The sequence below is a fragment of the Osmia bicornis genome, chromosome 1, assembly GCF_907164935.1.
Source record: "Osmia bicornis bicornis chromosome 1, iOsmBic2.1, whole genome shotgun sequence".
Lineage (NCBI taxonomy): Eukaryota > Metazoa > Arthropoda > Insecta > Hymenoptera > Megachilidae > Osmia > Osmia bicornis.
Genome location: NC_060216.1, coordinates 12,036,803 through 12,059,142, shown reverse-complemented (window position 1 = coordinate 12,059,142; position 22,340 = coordinate 12,036,803). Strand labels below are relative to the sequence as shown.

Sequence of the window (22,340 nt, the reverse complement as noted above, 5' to 3'; positions counted from 1 at the left end):
ATTCTTCGAAATCTCCCTCGGACATCGAGAGTTAACGTTATACACGAGTTTCATCGACACTGTTATTCCAATCGATGATGAGTCATCGCCTCGATTATTCGTCGTTCAAAGAGGATTCGCGGCGGGAGAATAAGCTATAAAGTGGCAGACATTACGAATCTCGATTCGTGGTCTGAATTTTCTTGGCGCCGAGAGAAATGACTATCAAACTTTTATAATATCGACACAGACCAGATGACTTTCGTTACAATTTCAAGTTTGATAAATTGAAGTTACATTTCTGTTGCGCTCAACTTTTTATTTGACTTCTGACTGTAATTCGAAAAATTGCCGATTGCATTTCCAAAGTTTCAACGGTGAAAGTTACATCTGTGTCACGGTTAACTTTTCATTTCATTTTTAATTAAATTTTGTCGAATTGGGAATTACGTTTTCCCAAAGTTCGAAAGACCGCACAAATATGCTTATCTTTCCAACGTTTCAACAACTCTTCAACAGTGTACGCAGAAATATGGTTAGTTTCTGGGTCTGTCGACGAAATTGCTCGACCTTCGAAAGAATCTTGTGAACGATGAGAAACGTATTGATCGGTCTCTGCTGACCCGCCTCGCCCAATTTCTGATCTATAAATCAGATTACGTATCGTGCACGCATGCCGCCCCATGTAATTTGGCAACGGCAGGGAAATTTTGAAAACCATCTGCCGTTAACCGTAGCCGAAATTAACCGCGTAAACGCGTTCCACCAACTCGATGAATCTTTGCGGAGGTCGCTAGAAACGATCTATGGAAGCTTGAAAAAAAAGCCTCGATGCTCTATCGGTGAAGCGACTTTTCTCCGGGGGCATATGAATATTTAATACTCTCGCTGGTTTCAAGATAAATTTTCTCCGTTGAAAAAAGCCCGCTAGGAAAATAATACGATAGTTAACGGCATCAGCAATTCCATTGCGAATATTCTCGAGTGCGTTCTCTTTTAGCGAATACACATTATGCTGCGAGATAAAATTGAAAAGTTTCAGTGAAGATGAAATTGAATGCCGGATGGATTCAACGTTCCACTCTGAAGGTAATTGAGAAATAAAAATGCTCCAAGTATATCGTTCAATTTTCATTTTCAAAGCTTCTCGGTTCATCTTTATTCCAATACTTTGCATTGCAATTTCGTAGATTTGTTTTCATTCCGCATAATGTTTATTCATACGATTCAAGAAAATTGGTAGCTACGAGTGGAAAAAATTTTCGAGCGCACTTAAAACGTTTAGAGTTAATCTGTATTTCAATTCTTTGCATTGCAATTTAGTTGATTTCGCGTAATGTATATTCATGCAATTAAAAAAAAAAAAAAATTGATAACTAAGACGGATAAAAATTGTAAGGTAACTTTAAAACATTTTTTTATCAGATAAAAAACGTATAGTTGAAAAGAAAGTTTTAATTATTTGAAACAGCTATCGATTCTTTAAACCGATCAATCTATCGCTTGAAGTATCGATAAAATTACCCTTATTTGCACTACGATTTTACAGGGCAAGTTCGAGTTAACCTGACCCAATCACCGTACACGTAACTCAATCAATATCCGAAAGAGCTCTTCTAAATCCTTGGATTTCTCGACAGCCGCCATTAACAGTTTCGAGCATCAGTACGCAGAATCGTGCCGCCTAATCTTAATTAACATCAGCTTCATTACACATTGACTAGGATATTTGACTGTAAGGCACTCGCACTTAATCGTGTGGAACAACAAAAATTTATTAAATCATAGAAGACTCTAATTTTCATCAATTCACACGATTCGATCAATAGAGTAAGTTTTGAATAAATAAAAAATAAAGCGTATTTGTTAAAACTTGGAACGAAAATCTTGAATCCTTGCCAATTCATGCGAACTCACGTCGAGAACGAAGAGTCTGTCTTAAAATTTACATCATATTCTCATATTTTGGCTATGAAAAATAAAGAATTTCTTCTCTCATTGAAACGACTTAATTAAGATCTCCTAAAACTTTCATTCAACCTTCACGATCCTATCAAACGCCTACGATCACAATTTGCAGCCTTAACAGACCGATGCGACGAAGATATGCGAACAGTCGTATGATAATGAACTTGTCTAGAATTCCATCGCGATGATGTATCAAGCATGAAATTACGGGATCGCGTTTCCCGCGCTAAATCGCTCCAAACTATTCGGTAATGCAAGTTCGAAAGAAGCTCGACTATTTCCCAGAAATAGACAGAAATAGAGATAGTTTCAATGACACGTTGCAATTTCGAGTGATTAAGTGTTAACCCAAATCTGACCTAGGTTACACAGTTTCCATATGGAATTCCAAGCGAATCGATCATTTCAAACCGCGCCTTGTTCCCACCGGACAAAGATTCGTATGGTACGCGTAACGAGATTGCATAACTAGATAACTTCCACGTGGTCAAGGATACCGAACGAACAAATTCAACGATCACGCGTTTCCGGCATCAAAAATCGCCGCTCCGTTTCGATTCGTCTCTGGGCATCGATTCGTAACAGGGGCGTGGTTCAACTGCCTGGATACGTTGTTCATTAACTTCGTTAAGTCGAGAATTCGGTTTGCCTCGTTATCGTACCATTCTCTTCCCTTTTGTACCCCTTACGCGCGTTAATTGAAACGGGGAAAAAAATCCTACCGACTTTTCGAGTGGCGCTTCGTTATGTTTAATGATGATTACAAAATCTGACGACCTTTCGACCGGATCTTTTTTTTTTTTTTTTGCCACACGTCTGACAAATAAATCAGATACTCACATACGCTCTATTTAGGTCATCAGATAGGTTGTTAGCAGAGATTTGTAGGTCATTAGAAGGGATACTCACCTGAAACAGAAAGAAGAAGGTTAATTAGTAATTATTCTAAGCGTGGATGACTGATGTTAGAAATTTAATTAACTAATTATCAAAAGAAAATTTTAAGTAGTATTAAAAATTAAATGATAATGCACTGCACTGAGGATGTTTTTAATTAATTCTAATAAATGGATTAATTCATCTCACAAAGCAAACAGCCTGAACAATCCACTTATTAAACGAATCGTAATACCCAATGATCCATATTCAAATCTTAATCCGCTGATCTGATGAACCAATTTTCTATGAAATACTCTTAACAACGTTCACTGGTCGAGAGAAGCTTTTATCAGATTGGATGTCTCGCGTAGAAATAAAGTAATCCATCCGCGCAAACGATCCTCTCTGATTATTTCGAACGGCGGAAATATCTGGGTCATCCTCTAATTTTGTTTTATCATTCGACTGATGAAATATTGCGTTCCGCTCGATTGCTCGCGAATTCACGAAAGACGTTTTCGTAATCAATTATACAGTCGATGGGATCTCGCTGATACGAAGATCGATCTCGAGTCTGGACAAAAGCATCGAGAGGATTATTCACCGTCACGCGAACGGTGTCGGTGGTCGATACACCGTGTTGTCCGGAAATTAGTCATTATCGCGTCGAGACTATCTTTATATTAAATTAATGTCATATCGACAAAGCTAATATCGCTTATTACTCATATCATATGAGAGGTACTGCAAACGAATTGTAATGTCCTCTCTAAAATGACAGTCCACTTTGGATTTCTATTTTCATAAAATTGAGAAATATGAGATAAAAGCATTTGAGAATTTAAATTGGTTTTGTACTAAAGTACCCATAGAAAAATTAACAAAGAGATACTGAATTTTAGCATTAATGAGCCACAAGAGCTTTCATTATGCACGTTGACCTCGACAAAAGACAGTTATATTAAAATCCTAAGAGCCAAGAATAAAGCGCCAACTTTATACAATAATTAAGAAACTACATTATCTTTTATAAATCAATGGAATGGAACATTCAAATTATCGAACTAATGTTGAATGCAGATTGAATGACAATGATCGACCATCAAACTCGTATCAAAGGGGTTAATTACAGCACGAACGATTGGATTAACGCCGATCAAACTCGCACGCAATCGATTGGATTACGGTAAGCGACAAAGGACACGGAATTTTCACTCTAAAGATACCGGCGTGCAACAAGCTTTGTAAATCGAGTCTTGCGTTTCCAAGGCCGGTGTTAAGGTCGTGTCTTTAATTAGCTCAACTCGTCGGGCGTGGCTTAAAAATAATTAACGTGATTCCGTCCAAACGACCACGCTTTTTTCCCTCTCTCTCTTCATTTAGTTTACTAGTTAATCCCTGAGCATCGCAGGAAGGAATTAAGGCTGACCGTTGTGTCAGCTTCGAGGTGTGGTACAACGATAAGCAAACGTGTGAGGATGATAATCGCGATTATTCGAGCGGATTCTTCGAAAAACTCTGCGATGATTTATCAGGCCATTCAGCACATTCAAGGACTGATTTAACCCTTTCGTCCCCAGGGGTAGAAGATTACCCTGGAATCTCTGATTCGACACCAGAGTAGCCGAAGTATGTCTTATTTCGGATCTGATAAAATTCATATCCAAGGATAAAAGGATTAATGGATACAGCAAGGACGAGAAAATTTAACTCGAATATTTCATTCGAGATTAACTGGGAGCAAGTTCAGTGAAAGATCGCACTCGTAAGTAGTAAAATCCAAGCTTGGGGAGACTTTGCAGACAATTCGCCAGTGTTTGCGTTTCGACGAGAGTTCGCGAGGAAAATTCATGGGATGTTCTCTGCGTTAATCACTGCAGAGGTTTCGTTGGTTCTCGACTGACGCCAAGGTGGTCCAATTATCACGAAATTCAAAGACAAAAAGTTTGTACAGATTTTCAACGAGAGTATATACTCGTGCAAAGTAATTATCGCTGCTTTTCTATAATTTATAATACCGATGAAGCGCACTTAACGCAAAGTTAATATCTTGAAAAATTCTACCGGTATGATGTAGTCGACTGCAAAACAAACACGGCTAAAATAACCAGCAAAGATAACATACTCTGACACCGTGAACAGTCATGCCGCTTGGTTTCACTCAAAACGATAAAGAAGAGACATTTTAACTTTTGTTCCTTTGCCAGGAACGACGATAAAACTTTACGACCAGGCACGTGTAATTATTTTACTCGACAGCTATACTGCAATTTATTGCAACGATCGCAACAAGTTCCTGAAATAATTAGGGAACAGGTTCTCGGTAATTCGAAAGAATGCGCTTATAATGACATTTTCACGGCCAATGTCGCGTATTTTTTATCTTATCATCTTTTAAACAATTTATATATCAATCACAATTTTAGACACGGAAAATAACACGAAGGATAATAAAACATAAATTTAAATATAAAAATCACGAATTCGTGGCACCAGTAACCAAAGTGTTGACGAATACATTCGTGATTGCTGACCTAAGAATCTTGCATCTTTTCAGTTTCAGAAATATGTTGAAAGAGTGAGAAAATCTCGGTATAACTTTTATGTCAAAGTGTTTGAAATTAACATAAAAGATTAAATACCGTACGATACTTTATTTGAAACATTCTAAGAACACGTGCGTGGTGTTACAAAAGTTGGAGGCCCCAATTTTCCTCGCAAACTTGTTCATTTTCAACCGAACCTTTTCAATTTAATTCTCAACTTTTCCTCCTCTATAATTATAACGTTCCAGAGTCCTCTGTTCTTTGGAACGAGTCACAGCTGAACGATTCATTCGCGAAAAATGAAAAGACCGCGGGTTCGTTTCCACCTTTCTCGCGTTACGTAAACGAAACGAACGTTGCACGCCTCGCCCGCATTATCTGTAATCACGCCAGCTTACAGGTTAACACCGCGTTATCCGTCGATTGCATTCAACAGTTTCAAAATATTGCAATTAATTCCATTGGAATCGAACGGCATTTCTCGCGTTTCTTGCAATCGAATTTTCACGGTACCAAGAAAAGTTTACGAACGACCTCGCGCTGATTACTTTCGCAACGTCCGAGGTTTTACGCGAATTCCCGACGTTCTACCTTTGTACAATATTTCTATCGAGCCTTTTGACGGTATAAATAAAAAATGAAGAGAAATTATTATTATTCGAAAGCGGTAGCTGTTTATCGCGGAAAAAGCAAGATGGAAAATTCTATGCTGCCATGACGCGTGAAACGCGATACATAACTGGACACAGCAACGTGCCATGGAGTTTTACATTAATGTTTGCTTTCTTGTCGATTCTGCCTGTCGATACGTCGAACAGGAGCGAACAGAAGCGCTCCGACGATAATTAGCAAAAAGAGTGTTGCGAAAAGGCTGCTGTTCCGAGATTAGAAACGTTACAACCGTTCCGAGGTGTTATTTAAGAGGAATAACTTTCGATATGGAAATAATATTCGAATAACTTTCATAGAAATTTGCGTTCGTCGATTAAGATTTCCTCCTTAAATTACAACTTTGTTTTGTGCAAAAGAAAACACATCGGAGATTTGGAACGGCGAAGAGAGATTGCCGCGTGGCGTCCCATTAAACAAGATTGTAGGTTTCTAGATCAACACCGTTGGAATATTAACCCGGGCCATGACGGGAGCTATTAAAAACGGTCAGATTGCCCTAGTACGATAAGTGACCTAACTGTACAGTCAGAGGAGTACGAAGAAAGTGCCGGGGAAATGACACCATGAAGGACTGTCAAGTTGGTAAAAGGATTGGCGAGAATATTTTGGGTGACAGTAGGTAATTATCAATCTTGATAAGCACGAACGGTAACATCGGGAACAAATGTTGTAACGAAAGCCATATTAAGTAGGCGAAGTCGACGATGAATACAAACGATAATGTCTAACGACTACTAGAATATTTGACTGGTCTTATAAGAACGTTCGCAGGGTAATTTATAACGCTGAAAGTAGTTTAGGGGATCGTCTGGTGGAACTTGAGTTTGGCACGCGAGAAAATGATTAGCTTAAGGCTTAAGGAATGTGTAACATTTCTTTCACCTTTGTTGAGTGATATGTCTTTGATAGGAGTTTGCTAAAACTTACCTCGTTTCGAGTAGGTACCTATTTAGGTGACACGCTCAATTTCGCTATTAGGGCGACTCGAAAATAATACAATAAGAGAACTTGTAAGTGAAAGAAAGAATTTTGTATTTTTCAGTTGAACGTGTCGTTCCAAGAAAACCTTAGCCAATGAAGACAAAATTATCGCGCGAACGTGATTATATGAAAATGAACGAAAATATTTGAATGGCGGTGTGTTTCTACTCGGAAGTATATTTGGTCTTGACACGATTCAGACAATGCACTAAAACAGGAAAGACTAATGTTTTGAGTTGGTCGAGGAACACTTGTCACAACTAAAACGCAAAACTTGGTTTGTTTTAACGAACTCTAGTGTGCTTTTCGCGTGAAAGAGGATTGTATAATACGAATGAGCGCATTCTGACGCATCTTGTACGTTTTATTTTAACGCCCGTCTGTTTAATACTGTATGGTTCATTGTTTAAGTTGAATCCAACTGGATGAATCACACGAATGGGAATTAAACATCAAGGATAAGAGAAATATTGTATAATACGTCCGCTGCTTAACACATTGAATAACTAACCGAGTCTTAATTCCTGCGCATTATAATAATTTATAGGATCAATATAGCGTGATCATAAATAGAACGCAATAAGAAGGATTTTGTCGAATTTTGTTATTAATTTTCAATCTTTATCGAAGCAACCACTACAGTGATCTTTCTTAACAAAAGGGTTAACCACCTTTGTTCATCTCTCCAGACATTCCTCTTTCTCGCACAAATAATTCCACGAAATAGGATAGGTAAGACTACATCCAGATCGTAACGACGCGACAGTTGAAATTCCAAGTGGAATTCCTCACGTCTGACCGGCGGCAAAAAGCGGTCCCATCATTGCGAACGACAGTGACCTAGTGTAAAAGAGTAGTAACTCACATAGCCAGACGTTGCCGCGAGGCGCGGTGTGGAGCAGATTCAAGTGCAAGTTGAAGTCGAGACCGGCCAGGTCCTGTCGCAGGTGAGTGCTGTCCATGATCAGTGCCCGCTCTGGCAAGAGGAACAGGTGATCGCTCCCTTCCGCGGGCCCCAGGGTTCGCGGTACACCGAGCCCAAGAGGCCCAGAACGGGCTGTCAACATTCTACCACTACGATTGCCAAAAATCGCGTTGTCGCGCGACCGCGCATCATCCGACCCGATTCCCGACACGCTGACCGTCGGATATTCCTCTCTCGAGCAACTGATCGAGCGGTTACCACCCTCTTCGTCCTTTGATTTTTATAATCTCTCAATCTCTTTCGAGCTTCAAACTGACTGGTAAATCCAAATGTGTAGTTGAGTCGTTTTCAAATTCTTCCTGGTTCGTGTTGGATTTGCGAAGCGAGATAAAATCCGCTTTAACGCGCCAGTACTCCTGGATAGTAGACGTACAGGTAAGACGTTCTGCTTTCGAAGTTCATCGACGATTCGCCTCGTAAATATTTACTCTGGAACGAGGCGGAATTCGTGGCAAGAGGAAGAATCTACGAAGCGAGGTAAAGCACGAGCGGCGTGCTTATTCGATCGACCGTCCCGCTGTGTTCCTCTTCTCTTTCATCGCGTTCGGCGCGCGCGCTGCTTCGCGGTCCAATTAATCTGCTTCTAATTACCGCAAACGCTTTTGTCGATCGTTAATCGCGGAACGTTCGCGTTCGTCTGGTTAGCGATTCTGATGCGTAGACTCGGCCTTCTCTTATCTGAATGTTTCGGTTGTTGAGCGACGACAGAAGGAGCGCATTGTACGCGCGTCGCGTATCTTCGATCGTCGAGACGAGAGGAGACGGAGACGAGTACTCTGGCGATCTCGTGAGTCACTCGGTCAGTCAACTCTATGGAGCGAGGAGGCGAGAGGAACGCGGCGTATCGTCCACGCGGGCTAACACGAATTGACCGCGCGGACGAGTGGCCTCGTTGAATTAGTTTAAAGACGGGTTTGCTTCGTTAACAGAAGTCCCGAAGTAGCTGGGAACTCGACACACTTGCCAAATCGAACGCACGACCTGATCGCGTGCAGTCTCCTCCTGTTTGCCAACAGACCGTTTGTTTTCCTATTCACCGATCTCTCTATCGTTCGATCTTTGACGAATAATTAAACGGCACTGCACTTTCGGGAAGCGTACGGAGTTCGACTTTGACAAGCACGTGCCCCGGAAGGGGAGGTCGCCAGTCACCCACTACGCGAATCGATCGAGCTTCGACGTCGACGACAATCGTGGCAACAATCGCGAGAAAGAATCGATCGACGAAACGAGATCGATCAACTGCGTCGACAGAGCAAAGAAACGCGAGACGCGATTGGCTGTCAAACCGAACAGCTGGTTGACAACCGGGAATGACTCGTGGTGACGCGTTGGTACGGAGCGCAACGCGATCCTTCGCGCGTGGCGGTCAGCGTTCGACTGAATGACGCGGCGGTACAGCGCGCTCGCGAGACCCACCGAGGGGTGTCGGAAATTGCCGAACACATGGAGACACGACTCCGTTCGACGTATACGCTCCGATTTTTCATTTGTTTCGAGCACGGATACCCGAGGAGAAGGGATCTTTGCTAAATCCAACGAGCTTCGATTGACATTCACCCCCGCCCGAGTCGAGTCATAATTTCCCGAATTCACCCGCACCCTCTTGATGCCGATCGAAAAACCGACAAGGAGAAAAGGGCGCTCTTAGTGGAACAGACTGCGATCGACCCTTGTTTGCTAACACTGCATTGTTCCAATATTTTTATTACGCGCCTTTTTATTTATTTAGTACTGACACGCTCAATTTACCGCATCGGCTTCAATATACAATTACCTTGTATCGATGTTAAAACTGGAATTATTTATACTCAATCTAGATCGAGTACATGGTTGAAGAATTTAACAGTACCATAAAAAATGCTATTAAAACGTAGTTCTATACACGAAACAAAGGCAATTATTTATAGCTATGTATACGGTTGAAGGATAATTACTACCGTTTAATGTATCACAATCATAAAGGAAGTGGTTTCGAACTTATGACCATTAGTGTACGTTGAAATACAATAAAGCAAGTACATATTTATACTGTAGGCGCAACGGATATCTTTAACGATATCTATGCAATCTCCTTGACTCCGTAAAGAAATAAACAATAATATCAGAAAATTTCATTTCCGTGGTTTCACTGTTTGCCAAGTTATTTTCCGATATTCTAGCTAAACATAATACGAATATCATAAACAAGTGAAAGAACGTAAGAGGTGGTAAGGATGGTCGACTATGAAACAAGAACATCCTGACCTGATAGAACGGCCAGCTACGATAAGCAATTTGCTAGAAGTTCGCTTTTACAACCGCGGAATGTTTCATGAAGTTGCACCAAAGCTATCCCCGTGTAACGCGACGATCGTTAGAACGTTTCTCGGAAAATCTTACGACCGAAAGAGCAATAATTTAAAAAAACACGTGTACGAAGTGGAAGATTTTCAACCCCATAAAAGATAACCGTAACATCGAATGATCGATCCGTTATTCGAGTATCTGGATCGAAGAACAGTCCCAGTTCAGTCTGGTCGGTTGGATATTACACAAATCGGTTCGGTGTTAAAGCAATTATCTTCGCGTTGAAGGTGATCCTCGAATGCTTCTACCAGTTTCGAGCATCGTCAAACACTGGAAATCTCATTAAGTCTCATCGATACCTAGTTATGAAACTTTCGTTACGCAACTGAACGAAATTCCTCGACTTTCGAACGATACCAGCTCGGAACGTACCAGGGGATGGAAGATTTGAAACGCCATGGATCCAATGGAAGTTGGGAAACAAGAAAACCACCATGGTGCATCGCGAGATCGAAGTTGCATCGTATACTGTTACTCGGTTGGCGGTGTTCGGACGCTTCTTGCGGCTTGATCTTCCGCGTGCGTGCCTCGTGTACGAAGTCGCTGAAATGGCGATCGATGCCCCTTTACGGAGACTAATATGCCAAGTCCAGGAGTCGACCGGTCTGGACTGATAGAGGCCGCCTTGTACGTGGCGCGATCGAACCAGACGAGGTTGACGGTGTTTGCCTCCGCTTAAGAACCAAGGACGGACATTGATTGACACAGAGATCTTCTTCGTACTTGCTTACGGTACTCTGTCACTTCGGCTCCATAGTTGATCGACGCTTGGATCTGTATTAGCGACGAATAAGAAGCAAAACGAGAGTGAAATATTTCATTTGTCAGTGTTTTCAACATCGTAGTTCGATCACTTTGGATCTCGTAATCGGTATTTTCATTGATTGGCAAATCGGAAACGCACGTATCGTAATTAGAATCACGATCAGGCAATTGATTGCACAACGCGTGGTGGTGAATCGAAGTAGCCAGCAGCTGCATAGAAAAGTCGCGTAGCGAAGGATTAAATCATCGTTGAATCCGCGTGCCATACGGATACCCGTTACTTCGCGGTGCCGTGTACGATATCACGGCATTGTAATGCTCGATACGCGATTAGCCAGAAAAGGGACGTCGGGACGTGACGACAATCCGGATACCGGGCGAGCCAAAAGTAGCGCCGTGTACCGTTCGGATTAGTTACCATCTTTTTTACGAGCGCCCATCTCTCGCGCAAAAATATATCCGCTTGGCGAGCACAAAAAGCGACTCTCTTTTCGCTCGGTCGTGCATCGTCCAGCTGTAGCTCGTTAAAAAGCTGCGGACGAATAAAAATGTCCCCTTCCGCGTCGCTGGTCGGCGATCTTATTCAAATAACAAAACATCTCTTTCTCCTAGGAAACGAACATTGATTCGAATCAATTTGACCTCGCATTTCGTTTGTATTCCTTGACAAACGCGCGTACAATCCTGTCCGTACGTTTTCAAGTAGCCAAGCCGCTACTTAAGATTGAATAATTAAAACAAGACAAACGTCTGAAGTACGCTCTCGCGTTTCTTTCGTACAGCGAACAGATGGTACACCGGTGAAAGCGGTCGAGATGTTTTTCAACGACTCGGTGATACGCAATCAGCGATGCGATTCTTCGTAGGATAAATAAGTTGGCGTTTTTCTTTCGATGGAACGAGAGCCAATTTCGCGGCGTTACAGCTCGCCAACAGGAGGAAAAGAAGAGGCTGAGTTCGCGATTAGATTCTTTATCAGCGTGGACCACAGCGATACGTTCCACTAACCGCACGATTTCCGTCGCTAATCACGATCCAATGGAGTTTTCCAACGTAATCCAGCTGCGAGAAAGCGAACGAACGTGAAAATATCGAATGGTCCCGCGTCGTCGACCCACTTCGATCAACAACGGTCCATTTATCCTCGGATGATCGTAAGAACCGACCGAATTGGCACGACTCGCAACCGTTTACCAATAGTGTACCCGCGGGATTAAGCGGGATTACCGGGAAGAGTCGATTCAAACGTTGACGCGTTTTTCGAGCCGGTTACCATCGATCGACCGATTTGCAAATTCTCGACCGAACCCCGGGAACGCGCGAACCTAAGGCGAAACGTGCGTCTATGGGAATTGGGTCGACGCCGAGACGGATTCCTAGAAGGCGCTAAAGGAACGCGAATAATTTCCATGATAGTTCCTCGGAATCGTGGCTTCGACAGGCAATAACTTCGTTCCGGCGCGGCGTAATAAATATCTCGAGCGAGGAGGGCTCGAAGCCACCTGACCGACTGCGAAGACACACCGTCAGCTTCTTCGTCTCTTCCTCTTTTTTTTTTTTTCTTAGTCTCCTCCTCCTCCTTTGACGAGCTTCCGGGAACAGATTTCTTGCCTCTCTGCAAATTAAATGACCGACCGTGGTCGGCGAAAGTGGAGCAACAGTCAGGACCAAGGAAAAACGACCACCACCTTCCGCGTCGAAACTCCTGGAGCTAGCTGATCGTAAGATAAGAGGAAGTAGAAGTTGTCGGATGTATGCGACGCAACGTCGCCGATAGAAGAATCGAAGGATAGAGGGATGTTCCATGCGAAACTTGTAGCTTCGCTTTCTGCTCACGATTCCTCCCTCTGCGGATGAAGCTTTCGATGTCCGAAACGAAGTAGAATCGATGCCCCCCTGCTAGCCAATCGTTCTACTTTCTACGATTCGCGAAGGTTAGCGCAACGAATGTAAGCTCGAGGAATTCAGATGAGTCTTGGATCAATCTTGGACCAAGTACAGAAGCGATAATAACGAGGATGCTGGGGGGGATTTCGTTTGCAAACAGAAGCGTTGCTGGTTCGTTTGCCAAACCCGATTGACCTCGTCTTCCAATAGAAGTCGAAGATTCTTCAATGATTTCTACGAAATTCTGTTACACGAGTATTGTACCATTCATGGATTATTAAATGTTCATTCGAATCAACATTAATAAAATCTCTTTCGTTAATTCTTCCCGTACAATTCTCTTCTGCTTTCAAGTATGTATACATAAAACCGCAGATAGAAACACACGAGTCATAAAACCCATGAAACGTGTACCCGTCGGAGCGTTAAACGAAACGTTATGTTCGTTACATTATCGAGCAGGTAATCGATATTTTACGCGCACAGTGTAATCTCTTCTTCCTGCTCTAATCGCGACGTACTTGCAAGCGGTTCCGTTACAGTTTCTCGTTTCAATAAAAACGTTGTTCAACAACGGAGCGTTTCCTTCTTAGAAATCCAAAGAGGGTGGTACAATGACGTACCGAGCGTACAATCGTTCCCCTGTGTCTTTAATCTCAGCGAATTAATCCGTTCGTATCGCATCTCGTCCGCTTCGCTTCGTGTATCTCGTTGCTCGTCGAAAGTTGAATCAGCGAGACACGATCGGCAGATTTCGCAGCAACGACAGCGATTATCGTTGCAGAAAGAAATATCGTTTGTTTTCCAGAAGCACGATGTTCTCGTAGCAAAGCTTTTCAAATTTTAATACATACGCCAAGGACTAAATGGCACCGATCGAGTTCATTTCGCCGACGCTGGTCCAACTTAATCACGATGCCGATGTTCTCGCGTACGTTATCGTGAAAGAGGATCCTTTTTTAATTCTTGAGAGAGAGCAGCTTTTCCCTCCGCCTTTCTTCGAGAAGGGATTAAAGGATCGAAGAAAGGTGGCCGTCTCGTTAGTTCCATCTTCCTGATTAAATTGCCCCTGGTTCTGGCAGCTGACTCGTTCGTCCCCGTATTTCGCTTTGATCACCGGAAAGTCGCCATCCAACTTCGTGTCTCTTGATCAAACATTCTGACGCATCGCTATCGATCCGGCACAAGATTCTTTAATGAAGAAATATCGTCCCCGTTCGCGTTCGTGTCGCTGAACATTCTGAAAATGTTCTTTAACCTCTTAACCTGGCCATTTTTCACCCGTAAAAGAGTTATTTCTCATACGCGTGATAAAAGTTGAATGCAGGAGAATTCCCAAGTTACAATGTTCTACTAGCGATTGCAGCGCTTTTCATTTCTTCGAGATAAGAAAGTAACACGCCGTACTCCTCTCAAAGTTATCTTGTCCCGGATACGTACGAGCTGAACGAAATAATTCGCTAAATATCGCGAACCGCAAACATTCCAAGTGGGATACAGGCGTGACCAACGTTGGCTACCCCTTTTAAAGCTTTCACCGAACTACAAGTCTCGGTTAGATAACAGTTTCCCGAGAGGTAATTACGACGCACAGATTGTCCCGATGCGGTGGTCATGAATTTTCCTACGTTCGTGCACAGCTGTGCAAAAAATGTCGAAAATTTAAACGGTAACGCTCGAATTTCCATAAGTTCGTACAAAATATTACAAGACGCCTCGTAACGAAGAACGTAAGTCTGATTAGATTCAGGCTACCGAGTGGAAACAGTTTCGCGCATCTATTCTAGAATACCGTAAATTGTTGCTAATTACAAGACGATCGAGCAAATTCCTGAAGAGTTCGTTGATTAATCGCGCACCGTATCTCCGGCGAGTTCATTAGCGCGGCTCGAAGAAGCGTGGAGGCGCTCTTTAGAGAAAGGTTTTCTCGGTAGCCAACGGAAGGATAATAAAAAGGGACATGGCACGCGGGGAAACGACGCGGGGCTGACCCAGATGATAGGTTCGATCGATCGACAGCATCCTCCTTCCTTTGGCTCGCGTTTAACGCCTACGGACAGCGGAGGCAGTAAAGGAAAACGATGAAACGCTTCGGCTTGGTCCTCCGCTTCCTCTGTACCGGCGGAAGATCGATCCGAAGGAAGGATGCGGATTACGCGCTTCGCCAAGCGAACAACGCTCTTTCTCCTTCTATTCCCTACATCGCGAGAATAACGTTCACCGGAGGATTGTTTTATGAAAGGCTTCTTCTATAATACCTAGCTTCTGAACGACGATGATAAACTAGCGAGATGCAAAGGTTTTCAACCTGACCGAGTCGCGTCACACCCGCCGACAACGATTTCTCCAAATACAGCAGAAATATTAATAGTACGTGAGAAAGCTTTCCCTAATTGTTCTTCTTTAAATTAGGTGCGAGCTACCAACTTCTCTACTCACAGCATAAAATTGCTGCATTGTTACCCGCTGCAAATATCCCCCTTTTCTTCAACCCCTCGACTCTCTAACACTCGTTAAGGACTCGTTAAGACGTATTCAGACTGGCCCATTTCATGCACCAGCTGTCTTCAAACCTTTGCGCTAATATCAGTCATTTACCGCTCGGGTGGCTTGAAATATTTTGAAAAATCTACCGCGATAATTACTGCGACGAAAAATAAAGATTCAATTTTTGGTGCAATAAGAGTTTAACCCACGCCTGACACACTTGAATCCTAATCAGCACCATTGCGATTCGAGGCTGTACGTGATCAACGTTGAAGGTTTTCAATTGAAATATGTAGAATGAAACGATCGCTTCTTGCACTATTTTTCTCGCAATCAAACGTACTACTTTTCTGAGAAGAGATGTTCGTAAGAAGGTAATCATTCGTGTCAATTGGCCATGGTAACATGAATAATTTGAATAGGAAGAAGGTGCGGAGAAAGCAGCACAGGTTGCCGCAGCAAACCAAGGCCCGTAGAGCCAAATGCGGTCCGGAGTTCCTCGAAAACGAACAAGATCTCGAGACGAGATGTCTCGAGTGAACGAAAACGAACACTCTCGCCTCGCGTGTTTGCATTTCGGCACGTGACGGCACGCGATTCCGCTGCTTTCCTCTCTGTACCCATACGTCTCTTTACGGCATTGTCGCTGCTTAATTAGCACCATGTGTCGTCCCGACTTCTCTTTCGATTCTTCAAGCGACGTTGTAGTATCGCTTCTTGAAAGTTGTGTTCCTCTGTTTAAATTTCGATAGCAAACGAAGCTTCCAACTTTTGACACCTTCAAATTTAACAATTCTATTCAACTCTATTTTAATAGTTTCATGTCTATGATTAGAGCTGATTTAGTAGAGCGCAGCTTTCACTGGTAGATGATCGGTCTCTTCCTAGACTTCTCAATTACGTTTTATGACTGTAATCTCAGCGCGTAGCGATTTATTCGAAATCTTCAGCAGGAACGTCGCTACTGGAAACATAATTTCTCTAACAATTGTAAGTACGCAGGAAATTGGACGCTGGTAAACGGATTAAGGTTGACAAGCGGCTACGAACGCAGCTACTCGAGCTGCATTCCAGTTCAGGTCTTACACGTGGGGGGCTTCCCATCAACCACTTCTCCGGGTCAAAGCACACCGTGCCTTATCGTTGGAAGGATGCGTGTTTCGCCTGTACCTTTCAGCACAGACCAGTTTCATTCGTGTTAATTTTATCCTCTGTCCGTCTATTTCAAAATCAAGTTTAATTGCTGAACAGCGAATGCTGGATCTCTCGTTACCCAGATTTATTAAAGGTCCACAAAGGTGCTTCGACTAAAACACGGTGTTCAAAAGACTTACATAATAACGTTTAATCGAATTTAATTGAAATTGTCGCGAGGGTTAACGAATTGAATTCAAGGTATCAAGAACGTTGAGAAAAGGTGTCATGGACGTTGCGACGCCTCTGCACGAATGTCACGATCGCAAGACGAGGAGGAGCGCGTTACTTTTAATAGAATCAGTCACGCATCAATGCCTACGAAACGGGAAATTGCTAGTGGAAAATTTATGATAATGCTACTCTAGTTATTTCCTCTCTGCCGTCACGTTAACAGTAAGTATAGAGTCTCGCAATGAATCTTTAATATCACTTTGTTCCAAGAACTACTCTTGTTTTCCGGCATCCTACACTTTATTGTCGATATATCTATAAGCTGTCCTCCGAGACACCGTTCTCTTTTCCAAAGACGTATTTCTCGAATTGTTCTGAAATATGTCCCGTAAAGCAATTGTAAAGCAATCGTAGTTGGAACACTCTATTGAAATTATATAGGAACGAGTGTGCGTGAAACGTTTTTAAAATAGCTGGATTTCAAAGTGAAATCACAAAACTTTCTCATTATCTTGATCTAAAGTAATTTTTATAGAAATTTTACCGAATAGATAAATAACAAATGTCGAGGCAACGAAAGTGTCTTTATGAAACGTTGAGACAAAGTTAGATTATAATTAATTAATTAGCAGTACAGCACGGAGTGGACTCTGAATAAATGAGAAATTGACAGATAATTAGGTCCCACGCGAACTTGAATTACTTGATTTGTATAAGCACAGGTGTGTGTCACTTTATCGGCTTCCTGCTGCACCTGTGTTTCACCTTCCACTTTGACGTCCCAGCATGCTAATTCCCGTCTTTCTACCTGGGTTGGGCTTTTCAGTCGCCCAGGCAGCCTAATCGGAAGCAATTAGGAGCATCGTTCTAAATTACATCCTCGATTCACGTCGAACCGCAAATGTCGAAAGAAAAGGAAACAACGACCCACTTTTGTCGTCCGTGGTTGGTGAAAATAAACACGTGCCTTAATCTATTATAGTGAACCTGGGAAAAAAAAATCACCTTTTTACGGTAGAATAGAAAACGTCGTCGAAAACCATTTCCAATAACGTTTATAAAGAAAAGTAGACAATATGTATCGAACCGATCGGTTTGGACGTTGACCGTAGATCAAAACGTAATATCGTGAATAATATATCTGGTTCGATAGAAGTGTATCAGATAGGTGCCTCGAGCGAGAATCGATGTTTTCCGCAAACCAACATCTCGATGATAAATAAGCGTCAGAACGATACGGTTGATTATTGCAGATCGTTCGTCAAGTCGTATGCCGATTAGAGAGATCATCGAGCGATCGGTATCCATCAACGGCAAATTGGAATTATTCGAGCCACTTCACTGGCTCGTTTGTCACGATGAAGAAGCACGAGAACGAACGAATAATCATCGCTATATATGAATAGTCGATGCTATGAAAACATCTGTGAATAGCAAATCACAGTTGGTTTGCACTCCGTTGTCCTTCGTCGAGTTACTCGGGATATTAATCACCGACAGGTTCGAATTACGCATTCTTCTCCTCTTACTCGGGCAACGATCGCTCAGTGTAGAATGTAATATGTACAGTGTATAAATCAAAAAGATCGCGTTTAAAGCATTCATCTGTTAATTTTCTGAATTACTTTTCTGTCTTCGACCGGGACGAAGAGCGTCCCGGTATATCGCATCAACAGAAGAATCTCGGAGAATTTCTCTCGGTCAGAAAGATGTAAAAGGCAACGTACTATGAAGTGTTGGAGGTGTGGTTCGCGGTTCTCACCGCGGCGATAAGCCTGGCGGAAGTCGCGGGGCCGAGAGTTCTCGAGCGTGTCACCGATGGTCCTAGCGCTAATGAAGAGAAGCCAAGGTAAAAATGAGATCCTCGTAACGTGGCTACCACGTATGGCGCCGTATCTGGCGGGTTGGCTTTCCTATGCAAAAGGAAACGGGCGAGGGTTGCCAGGGTGACGCCAGCCGGCGCCCGAGCAGAAGGGTCGATACGACCGCCTCGACGTCACCGATTCTATTCCTTCCGCACTCGAACCAACTTACCGTCCCCCTGTATTTATCTTTGCAACGCGAGAACGTGTCCTTCGGGAGAAAGTAGTCGAGCTCCGAAATTTATCGGCCACCGCGTGACTCTGGCTAGATTGCAGCTTCGACTGCGGCAGCCACGACCATGGAACGCAAGCTTATTCGAGCCTCGATTTTCTTCCCGTTCTCTGTTTCTTACAGATGGTTAAGAAAGATATTTTTAAGATAAGATTCGCGTGGATCTATTATGTGGGTCAGATATGACAGCGTTTATTTAAGTGGACGAAAAGCTCATTGTGAACATTCGTTCCAAGAATTCTTCGAGACTGGTTGAAAGATTCGAACTAGGTTAAAAGATTTATTGTGATAGGGGCTATGACTATCGACAGCGATTTAATTTAGTTGAGTAATTAAGAAAACGATGAATGTCATTTAAATTGCGTTGGTAATTGAAAACGGCAATGTATATGTTCGAGGCGTCAGTCACCAGTGATCACCATGGGTAGTCGACGTGTTAAAAGACTTGTCCTTTAATGATACCATTAAACTTACATTAGAAAGAAAACGCACCGCATTAGAGTTTTTCGCTTCGTCCACGTGTAAAAGGGAAATGACTCGTTCCATGTTGAAAAATTACCCAATTAACGAATCCAAAGAGGGCTATTTAAACGCTAAACAAGAAAATTGTTCCATTAACTAACGTTTCTGTACAAAGGACTAATACGAAAATAAACCTGCACTTTGTCGCGCACTTTGGTGCAGATTTTCTACGAAGAAAAGCAAATTTCTTAGACCGGTGTCCTACATTCGGCAAGCGGGTTTAAGGCGCTTTAAAAACGAGCTCCTCGACCGAGGTCAATCTCTCGTAAAAGACGAAAGAAAACCTCCGATGCGGGCAATCCGACCCCGTAAGAATACCAGCGGGCAGAACGAGCGTACAAAAACCCGTTGTCCGGTTTTCATCAAGAACACGAAAGGAGAAGCTGGCCGCGGCGAACGGACAAAACTGAATGCCGTTGAAGCGAATTTGTTGCGCAAACGAGCCACGAAGCGAGTAATTTTTACAATTGAAGGAATGAGACGCGCGGCCGGCTTAATCGCGACGGAAGTCCCGATCGTGCGGGATTTTACGAGCAACAAGAAAATTGTCCCAGTAACCCGCGAAACACACGCCTAACGACGCGAAACAGAGCCATTGTTGTTACGACTACGAGGAAGCATAAAGATAGATAATATTCAACTTTATTGACACCGAACGATGGGTATCTTCGACGCGTTCTCTATTGTCGTTAGAATAACGTCGAGTTTCTACGCTGCTTTTGCCATTGTTCGCGAAAGAAAGAGAGAAAAAGATGGACTGCTAATTTTATACATATATAGAATACACGGGACTTTCACCTTTCGAACGATCGCATCGAATAGAAAGCGACTAGGTTTGATCCGATGATGATCAGATAGAAAGGTTCGAACAAGGGGCGGTTGGATTTAAGGTCAGATAAAAGCCAGCCCGTGATATCGATCGTGAACCTTAGGCTGGACGAAACAGGTCCTGGATCCACCTGTGGGATATCGTTCACGCAGACATCGATAAAAAACAATGTAAAAGGACGCAAGGTCGAGAACAATGCTCGTTCGTGCTGAACGATCGACCGTCCTGCCTCTAGGATCGTGATGAACGTCCGTTTGTTCCTCGCGAGCAAGCTCGAGGTCGGGATCTCCCTTGTAAAAAGGGAATACCATTCAACCTACCCGTACAAAGCAGGAAGGAAGTCGTTTCAGATGGCATAGAGGCAAGAAAGGTACTCTTCTGAGGAATAGGAAAATTTCCAAAAGGATTTCTTAATTTCTGTCTGTACGGCACATTCGTGCCGTTGGCATCGTTTGTCAACCGCAAAGAGCAACGTGCCTCGGCTAGGATTCAACGATTACAGAAGGAAGGAGACTATTCGTTAACTCGAAGACCGCGGCACGTTTAACGGGGACGTGGCAAGTTGCATCTGCACCAGGAAATGGTTAACAAGCATCGTGCAATAGTCAGAGCTCGAATGTTTACCGGGAAGATAATCAGAAACGAAATATGGTACGCTAGAGTGCTGTAAACTGGGCTGGATGCGAGTGGATGCATCCGTGCATGAGTCAGACAAGTTAGAAGTTTGGTAGATACTCGGAAAATTGGGTTGAGTATTCGATGAATAAATTTGATTGTTTAACAAACTTATCCCCCTTGATACAGCTTTTATTACAGTAGTATTCCGTTTGTTTGCATTCTATTTTATTTTATTTAGTATATCGACGGTAATGTTACACCCTCCTAAATTCAGCGTACCCTGTGCAAGCACCCATTACTGCATCGCCCTAGATACGATGCTCGTTGAAAGTGTAACTAATTAGACGCTTTCGAAAGTTACCGCAATGTAGTAATGTTTTATCGGATCAGCCGTGAGTCGGTTGGACACTGACAGATTATCTTTGTTCTTCAATTAAACGATGAGATAAGCGTGGCAGCGAAAAGGACCGTGAAAAATAACAGTAAATTAGAAGAATGAAAGAGATGTAAATTCACAAAAAAAAAAAAAAAAACATGGATTCCACGAAACGTACATACGGTAGTCAAAGTGTTAGATTGCTCGACTACTTTCATACTCGGTACTGTTACCGCAGATTTGAAAAATTCACTCCGTCTCTCTATTTATCCGGCATGCAACTGGAAAGTCTCATAAAGCATACGATGTGTCACGTTGTATTCTCTGTACACAAAACACGCCTTCCGATTCGCTGGAACTGTATCCATTAATCGGGAAACGGTTCGTTTCCACCGGAATCTCTCTCGCTTTTCCTTGACCCCGGTGATCCTGGACGTCAAGGAAACGAGCTGAACGGAAACAGGAACGATGTCTCAATAAAACGGAATCCTGCCGGTCTCGCGATTTCCCTGTTGATGGGTATCGTTGAAACGGAGCGATCGTTAAAGTGGGTCAATTTGTTCCGTTCAGAAGCACCTCCCGCCGTCGATCGATTACGATCTCGACCGTGATTTACAAGCTTGAATCCGCGAGAGGCGTGTAACCCCGCGAGGAGAAACTTTCCGCGATCTTTTGTCATGCTTACGCGACAAGAAAAGAAAGAAAGAAAAAGTCATCTTCGAAACTTGAACGAAATTTATTACACGGTAGATCGAACAATTGACCTTTGATCTCCATCAAAGGATTCATCGTGTATTTTTCTGTCGCGTCGTCTCAAGAAACAAAGTCCAGTCTTAATCGTCTACAAATACCAGATAATTGCGCCGCGTGGAGTAACTTGGCAATTAACGGATATAATTAAGGTTAATTGGCCACTTCCAATCGTATTAACCAGACTATTTCACCACGGCACAGTGATAATTAACCGCGAAATAGGCAATGTCTGGTTCCGTACAACACCGATCAGACGTTCGGACGCTGCGTTTTGTTATTAAT

At 42.9% G+C, this 22,340-nt stretch overlaps 1 protein-coding gene across 12 annotated transcripts in view; it reads right to left on the bottom strand.

The window, feature by feature from the left end:
• Window positions 1-22,340, bottom strand: part of LOC114876386 (MAP7 domain-containing protein 1-like) — a 129,970-nt gene that overhangs the window by 75,757 nt on the left and 31,873 nt on the right. For 3 of the 12 annotated variants that reach the window (XM_029187806.2, XM_046286267.1, XM_046286270.1), the window contains exon 1: window positions 7,891-9,381. The exons of the other annotated variants lie outside the window; for them this stretch is intronic. In XM_029187806.2, coding sequence (XP_029043639.1) covers window positions 7,891-8,092 — 202 coding nt within the window. In that variant the 5' untranslated portion in view covers window positions 8,093-9,381. Of the gene's footprint in view, window positions 1-7,890; window positions 9,382-22,340 lie in introns of those variants that run through there. 12 annotated transcript variants of the gene reach the window in all.